General features: G+C 45.0%; 3 protein-coding genes across 3 annotated transcripts; 1 reads left to right on the forward strand and 2 right to left on the reverse strand.

Annotated features, from left to right (window-relative positions):
- Positions 1-969: 969 nt before the first annotated feature.
- LOC116222145 (cysteine-rich motor neuron 1 protein-like) lies at positions 970-5201 on the reverse strand. The gene is made up of 5 exons (XM_031575239.2): positions 4348-5201; positions 3822-4058; positions 2897-3055; positions 1931-2128; positions 970-1602 (listed from the first exon to the last, which is right to left on the reverse strand). The coding sequence occupies exons 1-5, from the start codon at positions 4541-4543 to the stop codon at positions 1328-1330; spliced, it is 1065 nt and encodes a 354-aa protein (XP_031431099.1). The 5' UTR covers positions 4544-5201; the 3' UTR covers positions 970-1327.
- Positions 5202-5317: 116 nt separating this feature from the next.
- On the reverse strand, positions 5318-8877 carry npl (N-acetylneuraminate pyruvate lyase (dihydrodipicolinate synthase)). The gene is made up of 12 exons (XM_012839499.3): positions 8530-8877; positions 8324-8401; positions 8151-8224; positions 7967-8054; positions 7807-7864; positions 7637-7712; positions 7443-7535; positions 7051-7196; positions 6695-6741; positions 6362-6446; positions 6120-6159; positions 5318-5913 (listed from the first exon to the last, which is right to left on the reverse strand). Exons 2-12 carry the CDS (start codon positions 8389-8391, stop codon positions 5768-5770), a joined length of 921 nt encoding a protein of 306 aa, XP_012694953.1. The 5' UTR covers positions 8392-8401; positions 8530-8877; the 3' UTR covers positions 5318-5767.
- A 126-nt stretch (positions 8878-9003) lies between these two features.
- edem3 (ER degradation enhancer, mannosidase alpha-like 3) lies at positions 9004-19768 on the forward strand. The gene is made up of 20 exons (XM_031575235.2): positions 9004-10414; positions 10542-10587; positions 11125-11225; positions 11484-11523; positions 11730-11842; positions 12234-12387; positions 12835-12969; positions 13172-13277; positions 13410-13507; positions 13648-13773; positions 13918-14001; positions 14154-14237; positions 14495-14619; positions 14963-15137; positions 15260-15405; positions 15945-16089; positions 16437-16628; positions 17039-17204; positions 17518-17703; positions 18653-19768. The coding sequence occupies exons 1-20, from the start codon at positions 10293-10295 to the stop codon at positions 19042-19044; spliced, it is 2736 nt and encodes a 911-aa protein (XP_031431095.1). The 5' UTR covers positions 9004-10292; the 3' UTR covers positions 19045-19768.
- The last annotated feature ends 653 nt before the right edge of the window (positions 19769-20421 follow it).

Consider the following 20421-nt stretch of genomic DNA (forward strand, 5'->3'; position numbering starts at 1 on the left):
CGTGAACAAACTCTCTGATCTGTTGGTTTGCCTGTCACAATACAGTAGATGCCACTGTTGAGTGTGGTACATTTACTGTAGTTACATTCGTGGGTTCTTTTTCTCTCATAGAGAGCCCATGACTTACATATACAGCAGTAATAGTAGAAAAATATCTGTTCATAACCCTAACCCACTTCCGATATGTAGATGACATTTTAGGAGCCTGGCCACATTCACTTCCGGACTTTGACACATTTCTAGCCACCCTCAACTCCCATCATCAACACATCAAACTCAAGGCCATGATCCACCCAGAGCAGATCCACTTTCTAGACACCACCATCTTCTTTACCTCTATCTCCCCCACCCACAAAGCCCTTAGTTCCAAAGTTTATTTCAAACCCACAGACACATAAACATAGCAACCACCCCAAACATACATTCAGAGCAATCATCAAATCACAAATCATCCGCTTTCACTGCATTTGCTCCTTCCCTTCAGACCTCCACCAAGCTATCAATATTCTCTTCCAAGCCCTCCATAAACGCCACTATTCCAAACGCTTCCTCCGTTCCATAAAAAATGAAACACTGGCCGGTCCTCCTACTCCTACTCACTCAAACACCCCTCACACACAACATCCTAACCACACACAGGCCCATTCAGACACTTCTCAAATCACCCAGACTTCCACACCCTCCAACCCACACCCCAGACCCTAAACCTAACCTAGACCCTAACCCAACCCAAATCCTAACCCCAACCCAGATCTTAACCCTCACCCCAACCCAGACCCTAACCCCAACCCAGATCTCAACCCTTGCCCAGACCCGCCATCACACCCTACCTCAGACCTCACTCCCAACCCTAACCTTAACCCCCCTACAGAAACATACATCAAGTGAAAGTGAAAAGTGAACTCTGAACTGATGCAAGTGTTAAACAGATTGAAAAAATCTGTAATAACAGTGTTTTTTTTTTCAGGAAAAAGCTCACAACTTATTCACATACTTTATTCATAGTTGTACATTATTTACAAGTGAAATCTATTTTGTTCTTAAAATCTTCAAAACAGAGAAAAAACATGACAATTGTTTATGTCATGAGTGTCAAAATCACATGGGAGATAAAAAAAAAATTGTAAAATGCATTTAATAAATACCTTGGATAGAAGAAAGTGTAGCATCATCATTACATTTATTATCACTAACTTTCCCTCAATGGCATTTTAAATGTTTTAATGGGCTATTTAACTTAGACCTAGCATAGAGCAAAAAACACATGTTCATTTCTGAATTTAACTTTTTTCTTGCCAGGAGTCATAAACAATCTAATGCAAGCTCCTCATGAGTCGTGTGGTTCTTTTTCAGAACCTGCGCATAAATATATGTCACAGCAAGAACCAGGAAGCCCATTTGACTTGACAATCTGCTCAATTTGCTGACCATGGGGGCATGTGGGAAAGGTTGATGTGCAGTTCTCAAACTGGCAAGTGCACATAGAGGGCACTAGGGGGCAGCAGCTGCCAGGCAGAGTGAAGGGCTCTGTTAATATTGAATCTTCCGGGCAGGAGGGAACTGGAACTTCAGGGCAAGTGACATTGCTGCAGTTAGCTTGCACTGAGGAGGAAATGGAAGATGCAAAACAAGTTAAGATATGAAGGTACGTTATCAGTATCATGTTAATCAATTACCACCAATTACCAAACCATATCAATAGGTTGTGGCCAATTTGATCTGGTTTAAAAAGATATAACACTGTCTCTATCCCACATTTAAATATAGCGCATATTTTGTTCATTTTACATATTTATTGCCGATAAGCAACTCGTCAATAAAAAGACTTTCAGCTTTTCAAAGTTTCAATATGGCTTTTTAAAATGTGAAGTCTTTTCACTAAATGCAATTGCTGAGACAGGTGAAAAGTGAACTAAATCCTTCTACACACCCAGAAGATCCTGACATGCATCTTCAGAGAGCGGATGACTTTGAGGATCACAGCTCCTCTCTCCACACACACACAGGCCCTCCTGTACCTCACAGCTCCATTCCGTACAGTCTTCATCATCCTCATCATCATCATCCTCATCATCCTCGTCCTCCATCTCCTCACCCTCCTCTTCATCACTCCAGTAGTATTCATCTCCTTTAGAGAAATATAAATGTATGGTTATTTTTCTCCTTTAGATTGAACCAATCATCATCTTTGAATCTAAGAAATTGATTTTTGTTTTGCAGATTTATTGCAGCAAATCTTCATTAAAATACGCTGACGTATCTAAATCTCTGAGGTCCAAGACATTGGAATGAGCCTAAACGATCTTCTAATCAGGATGAACTGGTGGCTTATGGTCATTTTAGAGCACCCTGATATAGAAATCAGGACTTTGATGATAATCCATCTAAAGATAACCTGGTTTTACTTTACTTTTCCTCAAAATCCAAGCCATTTTCTGGTAAATTACAAACAAAATCAAAATTTCAAGCACTTACTTGTGTGATATAGGTCAAAAGCATATGCCAACTGAAACTGCCCTTCCCCTTTCCAAGCAAGCCTCATGCTAGTAGCTTAAAGGTGTAGTCAGGGATTCTAATCCCACACACGTCAATTTTAGCAAACAGCTCCTCTTACGGTCCTCTAGCTGTCTGTTCAGTGTTTGCTCACAAAAAAACTCCAATATTCATACACAGTCCTGGCTCAGTAAATCAGAAACAAACATGGTGGCTTGGACCATGAGCTCAAATATCAACAATCTTTCACGAAAAAAACGACACTGAATCATGGATTCTACCTTTAACACAGAGGTTTGTGTCCATCGACTGTATGTATCTACTGAGCATGCTAGACTCATTTCCCTGAACAGAGAGCAGCCATTTTAGTATTTAGGCTTCATTGGATGACATCAGATGTTACCTTCCATGACCTTGAGGCAGTCCTCCAGGCTTTGATAGGAAAAAGCCAAGTGGCAGGTCTGGATGGAGTAGCAGTCACAGGCCCCGGCCCTCACATTGCAGCCTGTCACCCACGGGCACAACGGGTCCGCAAGGTAGTCAGTCTGATACCCTGGAAGCACTGGGTCATGGCAGAGGAAACATGTTTCATTTCTACATCTACTTCGCATATTCTACCACAGATTGTCATTTCTGTAAATGTGCAGATTGTGTCTTGCATTGCCACAAGTAACTCTACAGTTTCAAGTGAATATACTCATGTTAATGCAGTTGGACCCTGAAAACACCTTGTATTGACAGGCACCTATGTTTCATGTACATTGTGATAATTTGTTAATTAATCATTTAAATAGTACATAGTACTAGTGCTTGTAGTAAATAGTGCTGTGGAACATACATAGTAACAAAGTACATGATACCAAAACTAGTCAAGTCTAAGGTATACGCTCTGTCTTGGTCTGTCTCTACAGTGACAATGTCTCTGTGGAGCAGGACCAGACCCAGATGGAGAAGGGTAAAACCATGAGGAGTCATGACAAGCAGGTTTAATTACACTTTAAACTAGCTCTGTACAGTATATTTTAAAGCAGCTATTACAATGGCAGCACATTGTCAAAGTGAGTACTGTATTAGAAATTATGCGAATTGCAAGTATTAGAAATAGACACTGCCTGTGAGAGAATTCATCCGATTCGCACAGACTGCTTGCTGTACACTACTGTACACTGCTGTACACTTCTGATCCTTCTGCAGAAGACTAAAAAAACTTCGTACTAATATCTAATTATAAGACTGATCTCGCATTAGCCTGGTTATTATCAGATTAGCACCACAGTACCATTGGTGCTTTTGTGCTCTACTGTTGAGGACCTCAGCTGACCTCATACCTTTGCAGACTCCAGTCTGTGGGGGTGTGGTAGGCAGGAGGCCAGTGAGCTGGGAGCAGGTGAGGTCTCGGTCGCAGTAGCCTCTGCTCCAGTGTGGGCCGCCACACAACTGTCCCTGCTGGCGGGCACACTGTGGGCAGCAGCCACACGGCTCTGTCACATGCCCACCGGGGCAGCCATGTGTGGTGGGAGGACACTGCACGCTGGCACAGGGGACACAGTCCGTGTCCAGTGGCACTATGACAAGATGGCATCAATGTGAAGCTATACATACCGAATGGACAAAATTACCAGAACAAATTAGTTCTGGATGTGAATTAATCCAGTCCTCCATTATTCCTCTCATTGCACCTATTTGACATTGTAAGCTATAAAATAAAAATACAAATTACATTTGTAATAAATATACTGTAAACACACTCGTATGAAAATGGCAAAATACATAATACATTACAAATCTGATGTTCCAGTCAGTTCATATATCTATGTAACAGTTCAAGCCACAAGATTGTAAAGGTAGACTTACTCCTACATACTCCCATGCCAGAAGCGTCTTCCACATCATAGGGCTCCAGAGTCACACATGTGAGATTAGCTCCACACACTCCCTCTATGTCCCCTCCACATGGCTGGCCTTGACCCAGTATAACCAGACCCGTTTCTTCTGTTAGACAAGAACCCCTCAGCCAGGCCCACCACAACCACACTGACAGGCAGATCATGCTTCTGCACTCGCCCCAGGAGCAGCCGTGTGGACGAACTTGTGAGAGCCCAAAGCTTCAGCTTTTCTCTCAGCTCTCTTCGTGCCAGTGTTCCTCCATCCCCCCAGCCCCAACCCTGTACGTTTGCAGCCAAATTCTTGAGCGACGGCTGCCAAAACCACAAACCCTTTCCTCTCTTTCATGTTTGCTTGGTTCTTCTAAATCACCTCCTGGACACACATCCGGCTATCTTAACACCCCGCCGATAGGCATAATGTATCCGCCTACACATTTCTGTTGTTGACGTTGTTTTAAAGCATTAGTTGTGCCATGGTCTTCGCCTATCCATCAAGAATCAGGATAGCGGTGTCAACCTGCATAGAGGATTTCAAGTGCGCCTGACTGTGTACCCGACTTGGAATGCGTGGCTCTGAGATTTGTGGGGTGGGTTAGCCAAGGAAAACAGGAGGAGACAGAGCTGCTTTGTGCGGTAGCAAATTGGGCTGTGTAACTCAAATACACACACATACACACACAGACACACAGGAGCAAACACCAATGCGATGGCAAGTGCTAAGACTGGATGAGGTAATTTGAATCTCAGGTCAATGTGAATCCAGATCACATGGGCATACTCTCTATTCCTCTGACTCCAAACACATCAAAACATTAGCTCTACGGTTCTACAGTTTAGGTGATGAGAGAAAAGGGACAACTATAGCAAACAGTTAAGTTAGATCACACTTAGCAAAAAAAAAAAAAAACACACAATATGATTTTTGAGAAGGCACAATATACTATTTTGGAATGTTTATTTTATTAAGTAAAATCTTTTTATAAGTGACTACAAATGTATAAAAGTGTTTCAGGTAGAAAACTTTCAGATAGTGTCAAAAAATCAAGGTCAAAACGTATTAGTAACTTTAATGCTAAATCTCCCAAATACTGAGTTGAAAAAAAAACAAACATTAGATGTTCCGCATGACACATATTTTCCCTCATAAAATTTCTTGTGCAATGTTTAGAGTGAATCCCTTTCATAAACAACTATTGACTTTACCGTTAGCATTACCACTAGCTTCTTTTGTGACAATAACAAAACATAATAAACTATAAGATCTGCACACTGATTGAAGTACAAAACAAAAGCAAAGTACAAACACATACTCTATTTTCAATCAACAAAACAGATCAAGCGGAGTTTACTGGCATTCTGGAATCCCTGGGAATGCGGTCATCAAGCAGTTATTGTTCTCCCAGGACGGAGCGTAGTTTCTGGGCAACAGCACAGGCTTTTGACACATCACAGGGTAGGAGAGGGAGACGTGGGGGCCCCAGAGGTATTCCAGAGAGCTCACACATTATCTGCTTGTTCATAGCTAGATTGAACCCTGCAGACATAAGCAACATACACATTATATAGATCAATACAAATACACACCCCAAGCTGTGCCACCGTATATGTGAAGACACAAGAAAAACGGGCATGTATATATATGCAGATGAAATGCATATACATTAAATCATTTATAAAGGCGCTGTATAGAACATTTTTTTTTTTGTGGTGCATGAAGATATTCAATACAACACTACTCACCTTCCTTTATTGCAAACAGAATTATCGCCTGCATCTTAAACTATAGCAAAGAAATGACTCTGGATTAAAATACAAATACAAATGTCATTCAATGTATATTTCATATTTTCAGAGGCCCACCAGTAATACCATACCCATAATACATGTATATTATACACAGTGTGCACATACACATTTTGTACATATGCTGTGTAAATAAAAATCTAAATTAGTTTGGAGAGTAAACTGAACAGCAGTTATACCTGTAAATCCCTGGCCTGTTCCAGGTCTCCTTTGTCAAAGGCAGAAAGAAGTCTGTTCATAGTACTTCCCATATAGTTGTATGTGCTGATTGATGAGATAAAACAAGTGCTGTTAGGCCATTTTGTAAAAGGATATAATGTATTTGATGCACATCATCTTCAAGAGGTATTGGGACAAAAGAAAAAAACTGAGCAGATGCCTCAATTAATGCGAATATATTAGCTCAGCCCTTCTTATTTTCATGTCTGAAGTAACTAGACCTTGAACTTAAACTTACTAGACCTCTTGGCTTTTATAGCTTTATATCCCCACAGTCAGAGCTATTGCCTTACCTGCCTACTGCACCATCCGCTCCCATGGCAAGAGCTGCTAGCAGTTGCTACAATGGAAAGATGTAAGCAAGCCAAGATTACACATAGAACTGGTCATAGAACTGTCTGTTTCGATGTCAACAGAAGCTGAGTAGCAGGTAATAGCATGGGCCCTTAAAACCAGATGCATTATGCTCACTGTGTACCAGACTAGACCTTATACGGTATAGAACTAGACTCAATTCAGCTGTTGTTTATCACAAATTGACTAAACTAAATGCAAGATAAACAGGAGAAATTATCGTGACAAGTTAGGAGAGGAAAGCAACTCAGGAAGCAGTGGACTGCAGACATTCAGCTACTCTTTGGGAACATACCTCATCCACTCCATACAAGTGTGTCCAATGACCAGGATTGCAGCTAACACATTGGCCAAAGTCTAAGAGGTCACTGCCACTGAATTTCAGACCTCTGAATGATGGGATAATTTCCTCAATTCCCTCCACCACATCTGATGCAAGCACTGAGATTGGAAAACAGAAAAAGACAGGTAAGCTCTACTTACCTTCTCATACCTTCACATACTCTTTGAACACTATAGCTCACCTCTGACAGAAAAGTGGTGGATTAGGTAAGTCATTTGTTTTAATGCCTTGTATTTAACGGTAATTACTAAATGCACAGTGCTACAAAAACGACAGAGGTTTTGCTATGGCACAAATTAGATGTTCATGGATTAGTATTGTGTACAGGAAGGTAGCGTTCTCACAGTGAACCCCTGTCAAGTTGGGGATGTGATAGTAGTAGAATGGGAGGGCAGGGGCAGCAGCAGCCACTTCCTGAAGAAACATCCTCAGGGCAACTAGGGAAAAGGAAGACATAAAAATCTGTCATCACCACATGAAAACAGAGAAGACAATAACAAGTATGTCAATGTGAAAATTAATGTAGGGAGGCTCCTACCAGCATTGGGTGGTTTTAAGAAGGACGGAGAAATGACTGCAATCCCATCAGCCCCTGCTTCAACAGCATGGCGAGCCTGCGGGAAAAAGTTAGTTTAGACTAGGATATTAGTCCTCGACATTTGTCAACAGTTTTCCAAACAGCTGACTAAAGGCAACGTCTGTTCTCACCAATTCCTGACAGTCCTTGAGACTTGAACAGCCGACGTGCACAATCACCTCATCGAGTCTGTAAAAAACACACCATGGACGGTGATGGACGGCTCACATTCAGCGCATTGGTATCTGGTATAAGAGGAGCATGCTACGAACTTGATCTCATTTTACTTACTTTCCCCTGCCTCGCTGACACCACTCATCAGTCAGCAGTTTCCTCTCTTTAACTGAGAAGGACATACTCTCACCTGTGGTTCCATTCACTAATGAAGAGATATTTGTTAAAAAAAAAATGCTGCATGTTGCTTTACATCACTTTCTCACACATGATAATATCAATCAGAGATGGGTATATTTACCAAAGATTTTTCGCACCCCTTGCCTTTCCACTAGGTAGTCAATGTATTGCCCAATCACTGAAAGATTAACCTCACTAGATAATTGAGACAGACAAAGAGAAGGATGAGATATTCTTTATGACTTTCAAAATACCTGCTTATCCAGTATAATCATTTAATATGTGCCAACTTACCCATGGGGTGTGAGGGGTGTGAATGTTGCAGCTACAAGCCCTGTAAGCTTTTTGCCAACGGGAGCCATTTTAAAGGAACTAGGGAAAAAGGAACATCTTTTTAGGGTACGGCTATGCATCCAGTTAGAAGTACAGTCGTAAACTGATTCCCATAAAACGGGTAGACTGCTAGATCTGCCCACTTCAAATAAAGCACAAATACTTACTTTATGCAAATTCCGATCTCACTTGTCCTGTTCAGTGCAGGTTATCCCTCAGACTGCAAGAGACAAACTCTGAATTCCAAACGTTGCTAATTCAGATCCTTTCTTCTTACTCCTATGTTGACATCACAGCATGTTCAGGTCATAAGACCAAGTCATGTGAGCAGACTTCCTTGGTTTGAAGTGTAGACTAACTCATCACGTCAATGATTATTGACGTTGGTCTGTCTGGTACAGCAAGTTATTAGCTAAATAATATAAGCAACACTATTATCTTCAATCAGTGATGTAGGCATTGCTGTTGTTTGGATACCTTATTATAGCACTGCATGTGGTGTACAAATTCGCATCTAATAGGCTAACCACTGACTCGTGTAGTTGAGTATAAGGAAGTACCGGTTTCTCGGTCAGAAGACTGAAATGATTGGTCTCCCACGTCGATGAATGATAGGAGGTGCCCGGATGCGGATGTTGACGTCTACACTCTGTCGGACAGCGTTCGTTATTGTGTCGGCTGTTTGAGTAGGCTGCTGGGCTAATGTGAGGTGCTCGTGGTTTAATTGACTGCCCAGCAGCTAAGGATGCCGAATAAAACCCAAACCTTTCATCTGGAAGCCATATGATGCCTTGTAGACTAGCTTTCAACCATATGTCGCTTTGGGAGTTCGTATCGAAAGGGAGATAAACGGTTCTCTGCTTCTTCGAACAGCTGGTTGCCTGGAAGCTGTCAGCGAATGGAGGAAATAACACGATAAACTGGCAGTAAACACACATTGGTGAAGCTAAACGGTCGTCTGGAATATTTAGAGCATTGAGAATTCGTCTTTCAGCGGATAGGACAGAAACTCATCTCTTTCATTGGTTTTGGATACAAATATCGCCAGGCTACGCTGCTAGCTGGGTTAATGGCCAAGCAGAGTTAGCTTGGAGCTAGCTGGCTATTTACTTTCTTATACCTTAAAACGTGTGGTGTCTCAGTGGCTAACTGGCTAGGATAGTTATCATTAGCCAATGCTAGGTATGTTGTGGGGAACCCTTCGCTGTTAACCTAATAAGATAACTAGATTATAAGCATTTGTTTGGCCATCCTTTTGTGTTCATGTCATTGTCATTTCGCGTGGTATTGAGGCAAACGACAGGTTACATGCTCTGTTGAGCTGGAAGCAAGTCAGAAAGAACAATAGCGGCAATTAACGCTGCTAAATTAGCTAGTATTTTGTTATAGCAGTATTTTCATGCTAATGCCATTCTCATTACATTGACAGATATGGTGCTTTTGCTAGCGTGTAACGTTCGTCTGCCGACGTGTCATGTTTACAAAAGGTATGCCGCTGCATCTGGCAAACTGTCAGTGAATGGGTGTGACAAGGAAATCTGTGAGGTAATTTAGTTCCTTACGGACATCAGCGCACCTGGACAAACAAAGCACTTGCCTCTTGTGATAACCTCCAAGCTGATTCAGTCAGTTAGTTTATACATTGCTAGAGAGACGAAAGCTGTCTGCCACACTTTGACAAACAGGTTTACACATTCAGTACACCCAGTATGCCCAAGCTATTGCTCAGAGGTTAGTTCTGTTGCTGGATCTGGTAGTTTTTATCCTTTATGATGGACCACATGAGGAGAATAGGGATGCAGTGGAGGCATAATTGCTGAAATACGTCCGACTGGACTTGGCGTGGTTTTGCTTCAGTAAGAGTTGGTGCATTCACTAGGATGATGGAAGGTTGCATTCTCCCCAGATAAGTTTTGTGGTCACTGTAACCATGTGGACATTGGAGCGATCATGCGCTTCAGTCATGCAGACATCATGGCTGCTGCTGCTACTACTGGCTGCCTTTCTCAGGCCAGTCCACTGCATGTCTCGGGAGGAGAGACATAAGCTAAGGTGAGACAGGGTCATGTTGAAGTGTGGGTGTTGAAGTGTAATGAATGTCATAGTCTACTGTTGATCTGACATTCTCTCCTCTCTCTCTCTCTCTCTCTCTCTCTCTCTCTCTCTCTCTATTTCTCAGGGATCAGGTGGTTGAAATGTTTGACCACGCTTATAGTAATTACATGGTATGTTCAAATTTTGCCCTTTCCACTTTGAATCAGATAATCCCTTCCAGGAATGAGATTTGGCTCCTTGATGTGCTGAAATAGTGGCACTGTTGTTGTTATTGTGATGTACCCTAGCGGATCATGTGCAGGCCATGTGCTTGCTTACCCCACTTTGGGTAATTTCCAAATTTGAAGTGGTGTACCCAGTTGTCTTTTCAATAGTCTGTTTGCTTGGCAGTTAACAGGTGCTTTGTTTCCCGTACATAGGACAATCAGAAGGTAGTTTCCAAAGATAGAGCTTAAATATTGACAGAGATACCTGAATAGCATTTAAATTACAAATATCACCACCACCCTTTGTAAAGTACAAGACTGGTTTGAACACAGTGTTGTTTAAGGGTGTGTTTTTTGCATGTGGATTTTGGTGTAATGAAATTGAATGGTGCTCATGCTTGCTCTCTCATCTCTCTTTCTCTGTGTGTGTGTGTGTGTGTGTGTGTGTGTGTGTGTGTGTGTGTGTGTGTGTGTGTGTGTGTGTGTGTCTGCATTCTCCAGAACCATGCGTACCCAGCCGATGAGCTGATGCCGCTGACATGCAGGGGGAGGGTGCGTGGGCTGGAGCCCAGCAGAGGAGATGTGGACGATGCGCTGGGGAAGTAAGTGGCCTCAGGCTGTGGAATCTTACACAGGATGAGAGAGAGGAGTTCCAAACAGTGGGAGAGCAATGACTCCGATGTAGTTAAAGATGCAAGAGTGTAGTGTGTACAATGTGGATGGTTGGCCACATCACTTAAATGAACATAAAAAAAACCGCATTAATATAATAATTATGAAATAATATAAAAGGAATAAATACAAATAAATAAATGGAGTTGGAATTGGTTAACCTTATCCGGCTTCTTGTTCTCCTCTAGGTTCTCCCTCACGCTCATTGATGCGCTGGATACTCTGGTGGTAAGTGTTAGCCCCTTTGGTTGCCCCTCTAGCTGATTATCTTCAATTAAACATCAACAGCCTTGCCCTAGATTAGATATTCCACACACAGCGCACTGTATGCCCAATAGTTGAATTATTTTCAGGGTGGGCCTTTTCCGTGTGTGTTTTAGCACAGCAAAGCCTGAATGCAGCATCTGGTAAATTTCTCTCGTACCTTTTGACAGCTTTTGAACAAAACTGAGGAATTTGATGCAGCTGTGAGAAGAGTCCTGTCTGATGTGAGGCTGGACAATGACATCGTGGTGTCTGTCTTTGAGACCAACATCCGAGTGCTGGGGTGAGTTGTGGTATGATGGTTGTTGGTATGTTGAGAGTGTGCAATGATAGGGTTCACTTACTTTTGTCTGATTTTGAGATATTGCTCTATGAAGTACTCTGTAACCACACGTTTTCCCATCCTTTCCTGTAAGGTTTCTCATAGACATTCAGAAATATGTATATTTGTATTTATATTCATAGGAACATATCGACTATAACATTAACCCAGTCTTGACTAAAATGTCAGATCCAACCCTATAATTCCTCTAAAAGTCATTTAGCGTCATGGTGTCTACTGAAATAAGAGATGAAAGAGTATATGCTCACTGCTCTTTTATCCCACGACTCCAGTTGAATCTGTGTTGTTAACATGTGCAAGTGACTGGTGTTGTGTGCATGTGCTGCTCCAGGGGGCTGTTAGGGGGCCACTCCATGGCTGTGATGCTGAGAGAAGGGGGTCGTCACATGATGTGGTACCAGGACGAGCTCCTCCACATGGCCAAGGACCTGGGGCTCAGGCTCCTGCCTGCTTTCAACACGAGCAGTGGGCTTCCTTACCCCAGGGTAAATACATGCACGCACATCCACACACACACACATCCACACAGACACATTGGAATTTGTGACGCTAAGCCTTCCCTGAAATGCTGTTGGAAATACTCTCGCTTTTCTCCTCCTGTCTATTTTTGCTTTTCTCACTTTCTGTCTGTCTCTCTGTCTACCCCTTTTTGAGGTTGTACTGTTAGCAACTGGTTCAGTGAGTTAAGGGAAGGAAGGCCAACCACTGAATTCCCCAAGGTTGCATAATGGCACCACCTGCTGCAGTGTTTCCTCATAGCTTTCATAGCAGGATAGTCATGTATTTCGCTCTGACATCCAATCATACTGACAATGAGATGCTTATTTATTTGTTTTATAGATGTAGTTGTTGTAATAAATAGATATTGGAAGCAACAACCCTAAAAAGAAAGGCAAAAATGCACAGGTGTCCATATTAAACCAATCCCATAGGTGAACCTGCGGCATGGTGTAAGAGGTCCGGCGACTCGCACCGGGACTGAAACGGACACCTGCACCGCTTGTGCCGGTACCATCATCCTGGAATTTGCCGCCCTCAGTCGCTTCACCGGTGACCCCATATTTGAGGTAAATGGAGGAAAAATGTGAAGGAAAAAAAATATCGGTTCCCCTCAGACAGAGGAAAAAATGAGAACTTGTGGGTCCTAGCTCCTCTGGGGATTCAACCACTTTTGACGTTTGAGTTCATGTGCTACTGTTGAAAAACATGTGAATTTTAAGACAGCTGTTGAGTGCAAGATGCTGAAGGGTGGCTGTTGCTTATGTACAGGATCACGCCAGAAGGGCCCTGGACTTCCTGTGGGAGAAGAGGCAGAGGAACAGCAACCTGGTGGGCACCACCATCAACATCCACTCGGGGGAGTGGGTGCGCCGAGGTACGGAGAAACAGGCCGGGGGGGGGACCAGGCTGACTGGAGCTGATCATAAACTGTGATGTACACTTCTTAGTGAGGCTTATGTCATTTGAATGTGTGTGTGTGTGTGTGTGTGTGTGTTTTATTGAATAGATAGTGGCGTAGGGGCAGGGATTGACTCATACTATGAGTACCTACTGAAAGCCTACATCCTTCTGGGAGATGACCTCTTTCTGCAGCGCTTCAACATAGTGAGTCCATCCCTCATTTCTGCAATCATACTGCTCATCCCTGTTATAGGGAATAGCTGTAATCCTCATGACAATACCTATACAGCCCCCCCCCCCCCCACCTCTCTCACTCCCACTGATGCCATTGTTTTGCCTTTCAGCACTACGCTTCCATAATGAAGTACATCAGCCAGCCGCCACTCCTTCTGGACGTGCACATACACAAGCCCCTGCTCCCAGCACGCACCTGGATGGACTCCTTACTCGCTTTTTTCCCCGGGCTGCAGGTAAGACCAGAAAAAACGGAGAAGGGTGCACCTCCGGGGGATCTGTTGAAACGGTGTCATGTCTGAACAGCTTCAAAGCAGCTGTTGTGTAGGGGGTCAAGTTTCATTTCTCCGCCCCCACCACTACCACCCTTCATTTTTCAGGTGTTGAAGGGAGATATCCGGCCTGCCATCGAGACGCACGAGATGCTTTATCAAGTGACAAGGAAACACAATTTTCTGCCAGAGGCAAGTCTGTTCCTTGTCCTCTCCTCTCCTCCATGTTATCCGAGCATATCGCTTCCTCAGAAGTATGTGTTATTGAGCTGGTGTGAGCTTCTGATTACATGTGGTGCACACTAACATGCTCTAATGTTTTACTCCTCCGTGTCTGTCTACAGGCCTTCACCACGGACTTCAGGGTGCACTGGGCCCAGCATCCCTTGAGGCCTGAGTTTGCAGAGAGCACCTACTTCCTCTATAAGGTTAGCATTGCAGATCAGCAAGACGTGACCGCTGCGATCATAAACTTTTGAGCATTTTCATAAACATAAACCATACCATAAAGTACTTTCTGCTTCCAAGTGGGTCAGATTTACATCTGCGCACCTTAATTCACAATTGCTTGCCTGGTGTCTTAGGAGTGTAATATTTCAAATAACACACTTCCAGTATTTGGCAGAGTGGGGTAATAATGATTTAGTCACAGTATATAACTCTACCCCTAACCCACTGTCACCAGGCCACTGGAGACCCATACTATCTGGAGGTCGGGCGCACAGTTCTGGAGAACCTGAACCGTTTCGCCCGTGTGCCCTGCGGCTTCGCTGCCATGAAGGACGTCCGCACTGGCAGCCACGAGGACCGGTGAGACACACGGACACACACACACACACACACTCTTTACTCAACCTCTGAAGTCTGTTCAGCACACAGCCTGTGTAGGCTTGAGATGTCCCCATTGTATTAGGAGGGCTCTGAGTTGACCCCTTATGTCTTTCAGCCTTTCTTTATCACAGTCTTATCTGCCATCACAGTTGAGGCTGAAATTCCAGTGTGTCTTATGAAATAAAGTTGGAATGAAGTTGTTTAGTGTCTCACCCTCAATAACTTTATTATTATTTCTATAGACGTTTTTGTGTAATAAATCCCTTGAGACTGAGGCTGGCGCTGAGTGTCTGATGACGCCCTCTTCTCTCCCTCCCCTCAGCATGGACTCCTTCTTCCTAGCCGAAATGTTCAAATACCTCTTCCTGCTTTTTGCCGACGCGGACGACATGCCCTTTGACGTGGAGGACTACATCTTCACCACCGAGGCTCACCTCCTGCCGCTCTCGCTGTCCACTGCGGCACGCTCCCGGTCGCCCTCTGCTGCCAACTCCACGGTACTGCACCCTCTCGATCGCCCTCCTGCTTCTCCCCCGTACCTCCCCTCACTCTCGTTATCATCACAGAAGAAAAGAGAAACTGTTTCATGCACTCACTACCCTCCTTGTGTGTCCTCCAGGGTGTTAAGGAGTTAGATGACTCTAATTTTGACTGGACGTGCCCCAACACCCGCCTCCTCTTTCCTGACCCCGCCTTTCCCGCGAACCTCAGGGACCCAATCAAGATCGCAGTGGACAAGAGTTGCCCACGCCCATTGCCCCCCCGGTGAGAAGAAAGAGTGAGAGAGAGAGGGCGTGAGCGAGATGGATAAAGGCTTTAAACGAAGCTATAGTTGTATTTGGTCTTGGCCACAATTGGCCAAGGGCTAAAGGCAAATGAACAGAGCCCCTCTGAACTGGTCTCAGGAGTTCACTGGGCGTTGGGTATTTACATTTACATTTACATTTACATTTACATTTAGTCATTTGGCAGACGCTTTTGTCCAAAGCGACGAACAAGGGAGAGCACGAGGTATATGTGAGGTTGTGTTTTTCCTTGATGGCCGTATGAAACGTATTTGTACCAGCATAGAGACCAGTGCTGTCAGTGCTGCCCATGGCATTCTCATCTGTGTCTGCGCCTGCGCCTCCTCCTCATCTCCCTGCAGAGTAGCTACCGTACACGAGAGCAGTGTTTTTGCACAGACCTCCTATTTGAGTAAGTTTGCACCATTCTAAAAGCTGTGTGTCTCCTCTGCTCTGCTCTGCTCTGTCTCTCCCCTCTCTTCTCTCCTCCTGGGTCGGTCTCCTGCTCTGGTCCCGTAGAGAGCCTGGTATGGGCCGCCTGCCCCTGAGGGCTCAGGACTTCATGGCCAACAACCCCGAGCACCTGGAGCTCCTGCGCCGCATGGGCGTCAGCCTCATCCACCTGAAGGACGGGCGCGTGCAGCTGGTGCAGCACGCTTCACAGGTCTGACACACACACACACACACACACACACACACACACACACACACACTCAAGCAAACTCTCTTCCTTGAATATGTACATACTACATACAAACAAGCACGTGCACGACAAAATGCGTCAGAACTCATGAGTTCCGTAAACCACACCATGTGTGAACTACATTATGTTGGCAAAGGAGGTCATTGTGTCAACAGAAAGTAAAGCATGGTTTGTTGGAGTCTGAACCTAATCCTGCATAGTTCTGAGGGTTGTAACATGCATTGGGTTCTCAGTGTAAAAATGCCATGCTTTGAGCTTAATTGTAATGTGCTGTATGTTGTGGTATTTCCCCCATTGTCTCCCTGCAGGCGGTGAGCGCGATAGCGGCGGAGGACGGTATGCGCTTCATGCAGGAGATGATGGAGCTCTCTAGCCAGCAGCAGAGGGAGCAGCTTCCTCCTCGTGCCGTGCAGATAGTCTCACACCCCTTCTTTGGCAGGGTGGTACTAACCGCTGGCCCTGCACAGTTTGGCACGGACCTTTCCAAGAGCATCACAGGGGTGAGTGTGGACTAGCCCTGTTGTACATGTGTGATGTGTTGATCTTTTATGTCCCTCCATTTGAACTCTCTCACCCACTCTTGATGACTTTCTCTCTCAGCATTAATTATAGTCTTTTCTTTCTCTATCATTTACCCACTGTCAATTATGGCCACTCTCTTACCTTCTCACTTAAGTTCTGTCTGTTCCTCATTCTCCTTTGCACTCCTTCTCTCCTTCCCTCTCTGTTTATCTCATGTTTTCAAATCTATATCGGTCCAATTTTCAATTTAGTGAGCTTTGTTGGAAGGACGACACTTTTGCATTGCCAAAACAAAACATTGCTACTCAAGGTTTAAATACAGAATAGAAAGCTAACATCTCGCCCTCTCTCCCCCTCTCCCTCTCTCTCCCCCTCCTTCTCTGTGCAGGTGCGAGGCTTCGTGATGGCGGCAGAGCCCTATAGTGGCTGCGCTGAGCTGACTAACCCAGAGTCTGTTCAGGGGCGTATCGCCCTGCTGCAGCGCGGGCAGTGCATGTTTGCAGAGAAGGCCCGCCACATCCAGAAGGCCGGAGCCATCGGGGGCATCGTCATTGGTGAGGAGCCAAGAACATTGGCTGACCTACTGCAGTCTCCCTAAACACTGGACGGAGGAAAATAAATGGAAGCTTTTCAGACTTCAAATAACTACCATAATAGAAATATGGGAACAACATTGCTCAACTGACTGGCTGTAGTACTGCAGTCTTGAGTTCAGCAGACAGAATATGATTAAATGTAGTGTAAAATTGATTAGGCCCATAATCATTTACCAAATGTCTGTCTCTTGGGATGACCTGAATCGTGTGTGTGTGTGTGTGTGTGTGTGTGTGTGTGTGTGTGTGTGTGTGTGTGTGTGTGCGCGCGCAGATGACAACGAGGGCAGCAGCAGTGACACGGCGCCCCTTTTCCAGATGGCAGGGGACGGGCGCAGCACGGACGATGTATCGCTGCCCCTCCTCTTCCTGTTCCACAAGGAGGGCAACATCCTGCTGGAGGCGCAGAAGGAGTACCGCGAGGTGGAGGTGCTGCTTAGCGACAAGGCCCGCGACCGAGGTGAGTCTGCCCAGAGACGGGACGAGCCGGTGTAGAGCTCTGCCTGGTAGACTGGCACTAAGCACCCGTGTGGAAACTGCCTGAAGTATTACACGTGCGCATGAGAAAGTTTAGAGCAATTTCTAAAGTTTGAAGTCTTTGTTTCCAAATGCTACTCTTGATTTTTAGAATTCATGATTTATTCATCCAGTTGCGTTAAAATGTGACTCTAAACGTTTTCAAAGGTGTCAGTATTTGAACTGCACCTCCTCTGGTCTCCTCTCTCTCTTTCTCTCTCTCTTTCTCCATCCTACTTTTCTCTTCCCCTTTTCCCTCGTGATGTAACTGTGCTCCTATCCTCTGGTTCTTCTCTGCCCCCCTGTGGACCTGCAGCCTCTCTTTTTAAAGGGAAAGCCCTCCCGGGCGCCGTGTTGGACGGCAGTAAGTACCTTCCTCTTCCTCCACTTCTTCTTCTTCTTCTTCTTCTTCTTCAACCTCTTCCTCTCATGTGTCCTTCTCCCTGCTGAGTCAGTAGGAGCTTTAGGCTAACATTGTGTTTAGCCTGGACCATTCGCCTGCATGTCACGTAGTAGGCAGATGTGGATGTGAAGTGGAGTTTTGGAAAGCAGAGGTGTGTTAGAATGTATCACCCCCAATTGTTGTAACTTGCTAGTTGCACAGCGTGGAGGTAGCTTGTGAAATGTGGTAGTGCTTCTATGTCCTGGATCATTTTTTCCACCTCTGCTTTCGTAAAAGTGTGTGTGTGTGTGTGTGTGTGTGTGTGTGTGTGTGTGTGTGTGTGTGTGTGTGTCTGTGTGTGTGTGTGTGTGTGTGTCTGTGTGTGTGTGTGTGTGTGTGTGTGTGTGTGTGCGCGCGGGTGTGTGTGGGTGTGATGTACACTCAGTGCTGTTTGTTATACAGGTGTGGTTACAAACTGAGCTAACACACTCCCTGATCTCTTTCTCAACAGGTGGTGATGCAGAGGAAGAAGACTGCGCCACTGAGGAAAAGGAGCATGAACCTGGACCTGCCTGCTCCCCCTCTCTCTCCCTCTCCTCCCCCTTCCTCTCCCTCTCCTCCTCCCCCTCCCTCTCTTCCTCCTCCTCACCACCTCCAGACCAATCCCAGCCAAGCACGCAGGAGCTTGACCAATCAGAAGCCGAGGAAGGAGAAATAGAGGAGGAGGAGGAAGATGAGGGGGAGGTGGTCCCTCCCAAGGAGGGCAGTGAGCCTGACGCACAGAAAGAGCCTAAGGAGGAGCCGGCATCTGATAAGGACCCCAACAAGTTGCTGGACGCCCTATTAGCCGACTGGCAGGAGGACCTGGAGGCCTTTCGTCAGATGGAGAAGGACGAGCTCTGACCTCTCTCTCCTTCCTCTTCAGACATGGGCAGTACTGTACATGACAGCCATAGGGTGAGACAGGAGAGTCTTTAGTCGACTGCGCCCCTCCACCAAGGAAGGACACATTTAAAACGGGCAAGGGGGCGTACGACTTCCAGACTCCAGTGGTAACCCACAGCGACTGCTTCCCCGTTCCCCTCCCCCTGTAACTCCTTTCCCTACCGGTCTCCAGTACCTCAGGTGCCCCTGCATTCGTTCACCTCCTCGGACTCCGACTTCAGTGAACGGAATAGGACAGTGACTGCGCCTCACCCCCGGCGGAGCTGTCTGCGCAGCTCGCTTCTCAGACGCCTTTGTTGTCTTAACGTCTTCCCAAAAATGGATCTCTCGGGTGAAGCGGTCACAGTGTAAATCAGCAGACTGATAAAAAAAATTTAAATTCAACTGTGATTATTTTTTTTCTCCCCTTTTGTCTTTTTGTAATGCCATTTGTACTAATTTAATTTGTGTAGGCTCATTTACTGGGGGCATTAGTGAGCTACTATACTGTGAGTGGAGCGGTGACCATGAAGTCAGAAAATGAAATTAAAGACTAAAATTAGGAATACTTAATTATCACCTCTCCCATCCTCATATGGAATGATGAAGTGTACAACCATGTATATGGCACCATATATATGGGAACTTATGACCATATATGTATATATATGGCATATATGTATTAAAATGTACATTGCTATTTTCTGAATGCTTCTTATTGCAGCTCTTGCACACGTAAGAGCTTCTCATCGTTGAGAAATGCACCGGAGTCTCGGTACAGAAGGATATCCAGGTGACATCCAGTGTTGTGGGTGTCTCATATGGGGCGTGTTCTGAATGAGACAGATGGAAGTGGCAACATGAGAGCACAGCTGTGTGCATAGCTTCCCCCAGTGCCGTCCTGAACATGCCCCAGGCTCTCTCTCTCTCTCTCTCTCTCTCTCTCTCTCTCTCTCTCTCTCTCTCTCTCTCTCTCTCTCTCACACACACACACACACACTTCTCTCTCAGTGAATGACAAACACGAAGAAAAAGAAAAATCTGAGATGGTGAGCGATGAGCTGCCCTGAAGTTGGATCAAACTCTTCAACCTGTCGGGTCTGTTCTCAGGTTTAACTGAGACGTAACCATGAGCATCATACTTTTGACTGCCACTCCAGACATTTTCCACATGATCTGGTGTGGAAGGTCAAACGGGAACTGAATAAGCCAATCTCACAGAACTCAACAGATTGTCCAGTTGAGGCCAGCGCTGTTTCATATAAAGACTGTTGAGAGCTGGCAGTTGAATGGGACATTCAGCTGCGGGGAAGGAAAGCTGCAGATAACAATAATAAAGTGGAATAAAACCAATGA

This window comes from Clupea harengus, chromosome 10 (genome assembly GCF_900700415.2).
Source record: "Clupea harengus chromosome 10, Ch_v2.0.2, whole genome shotgun sequence".
Classification (NCBI taxonomy): domain Eukaryota; kingdom Metazoa; phylum Chordata; class Actinopteri; order Clupeiformes; family Clupeidae; genus Clupea; species Clupea harengus.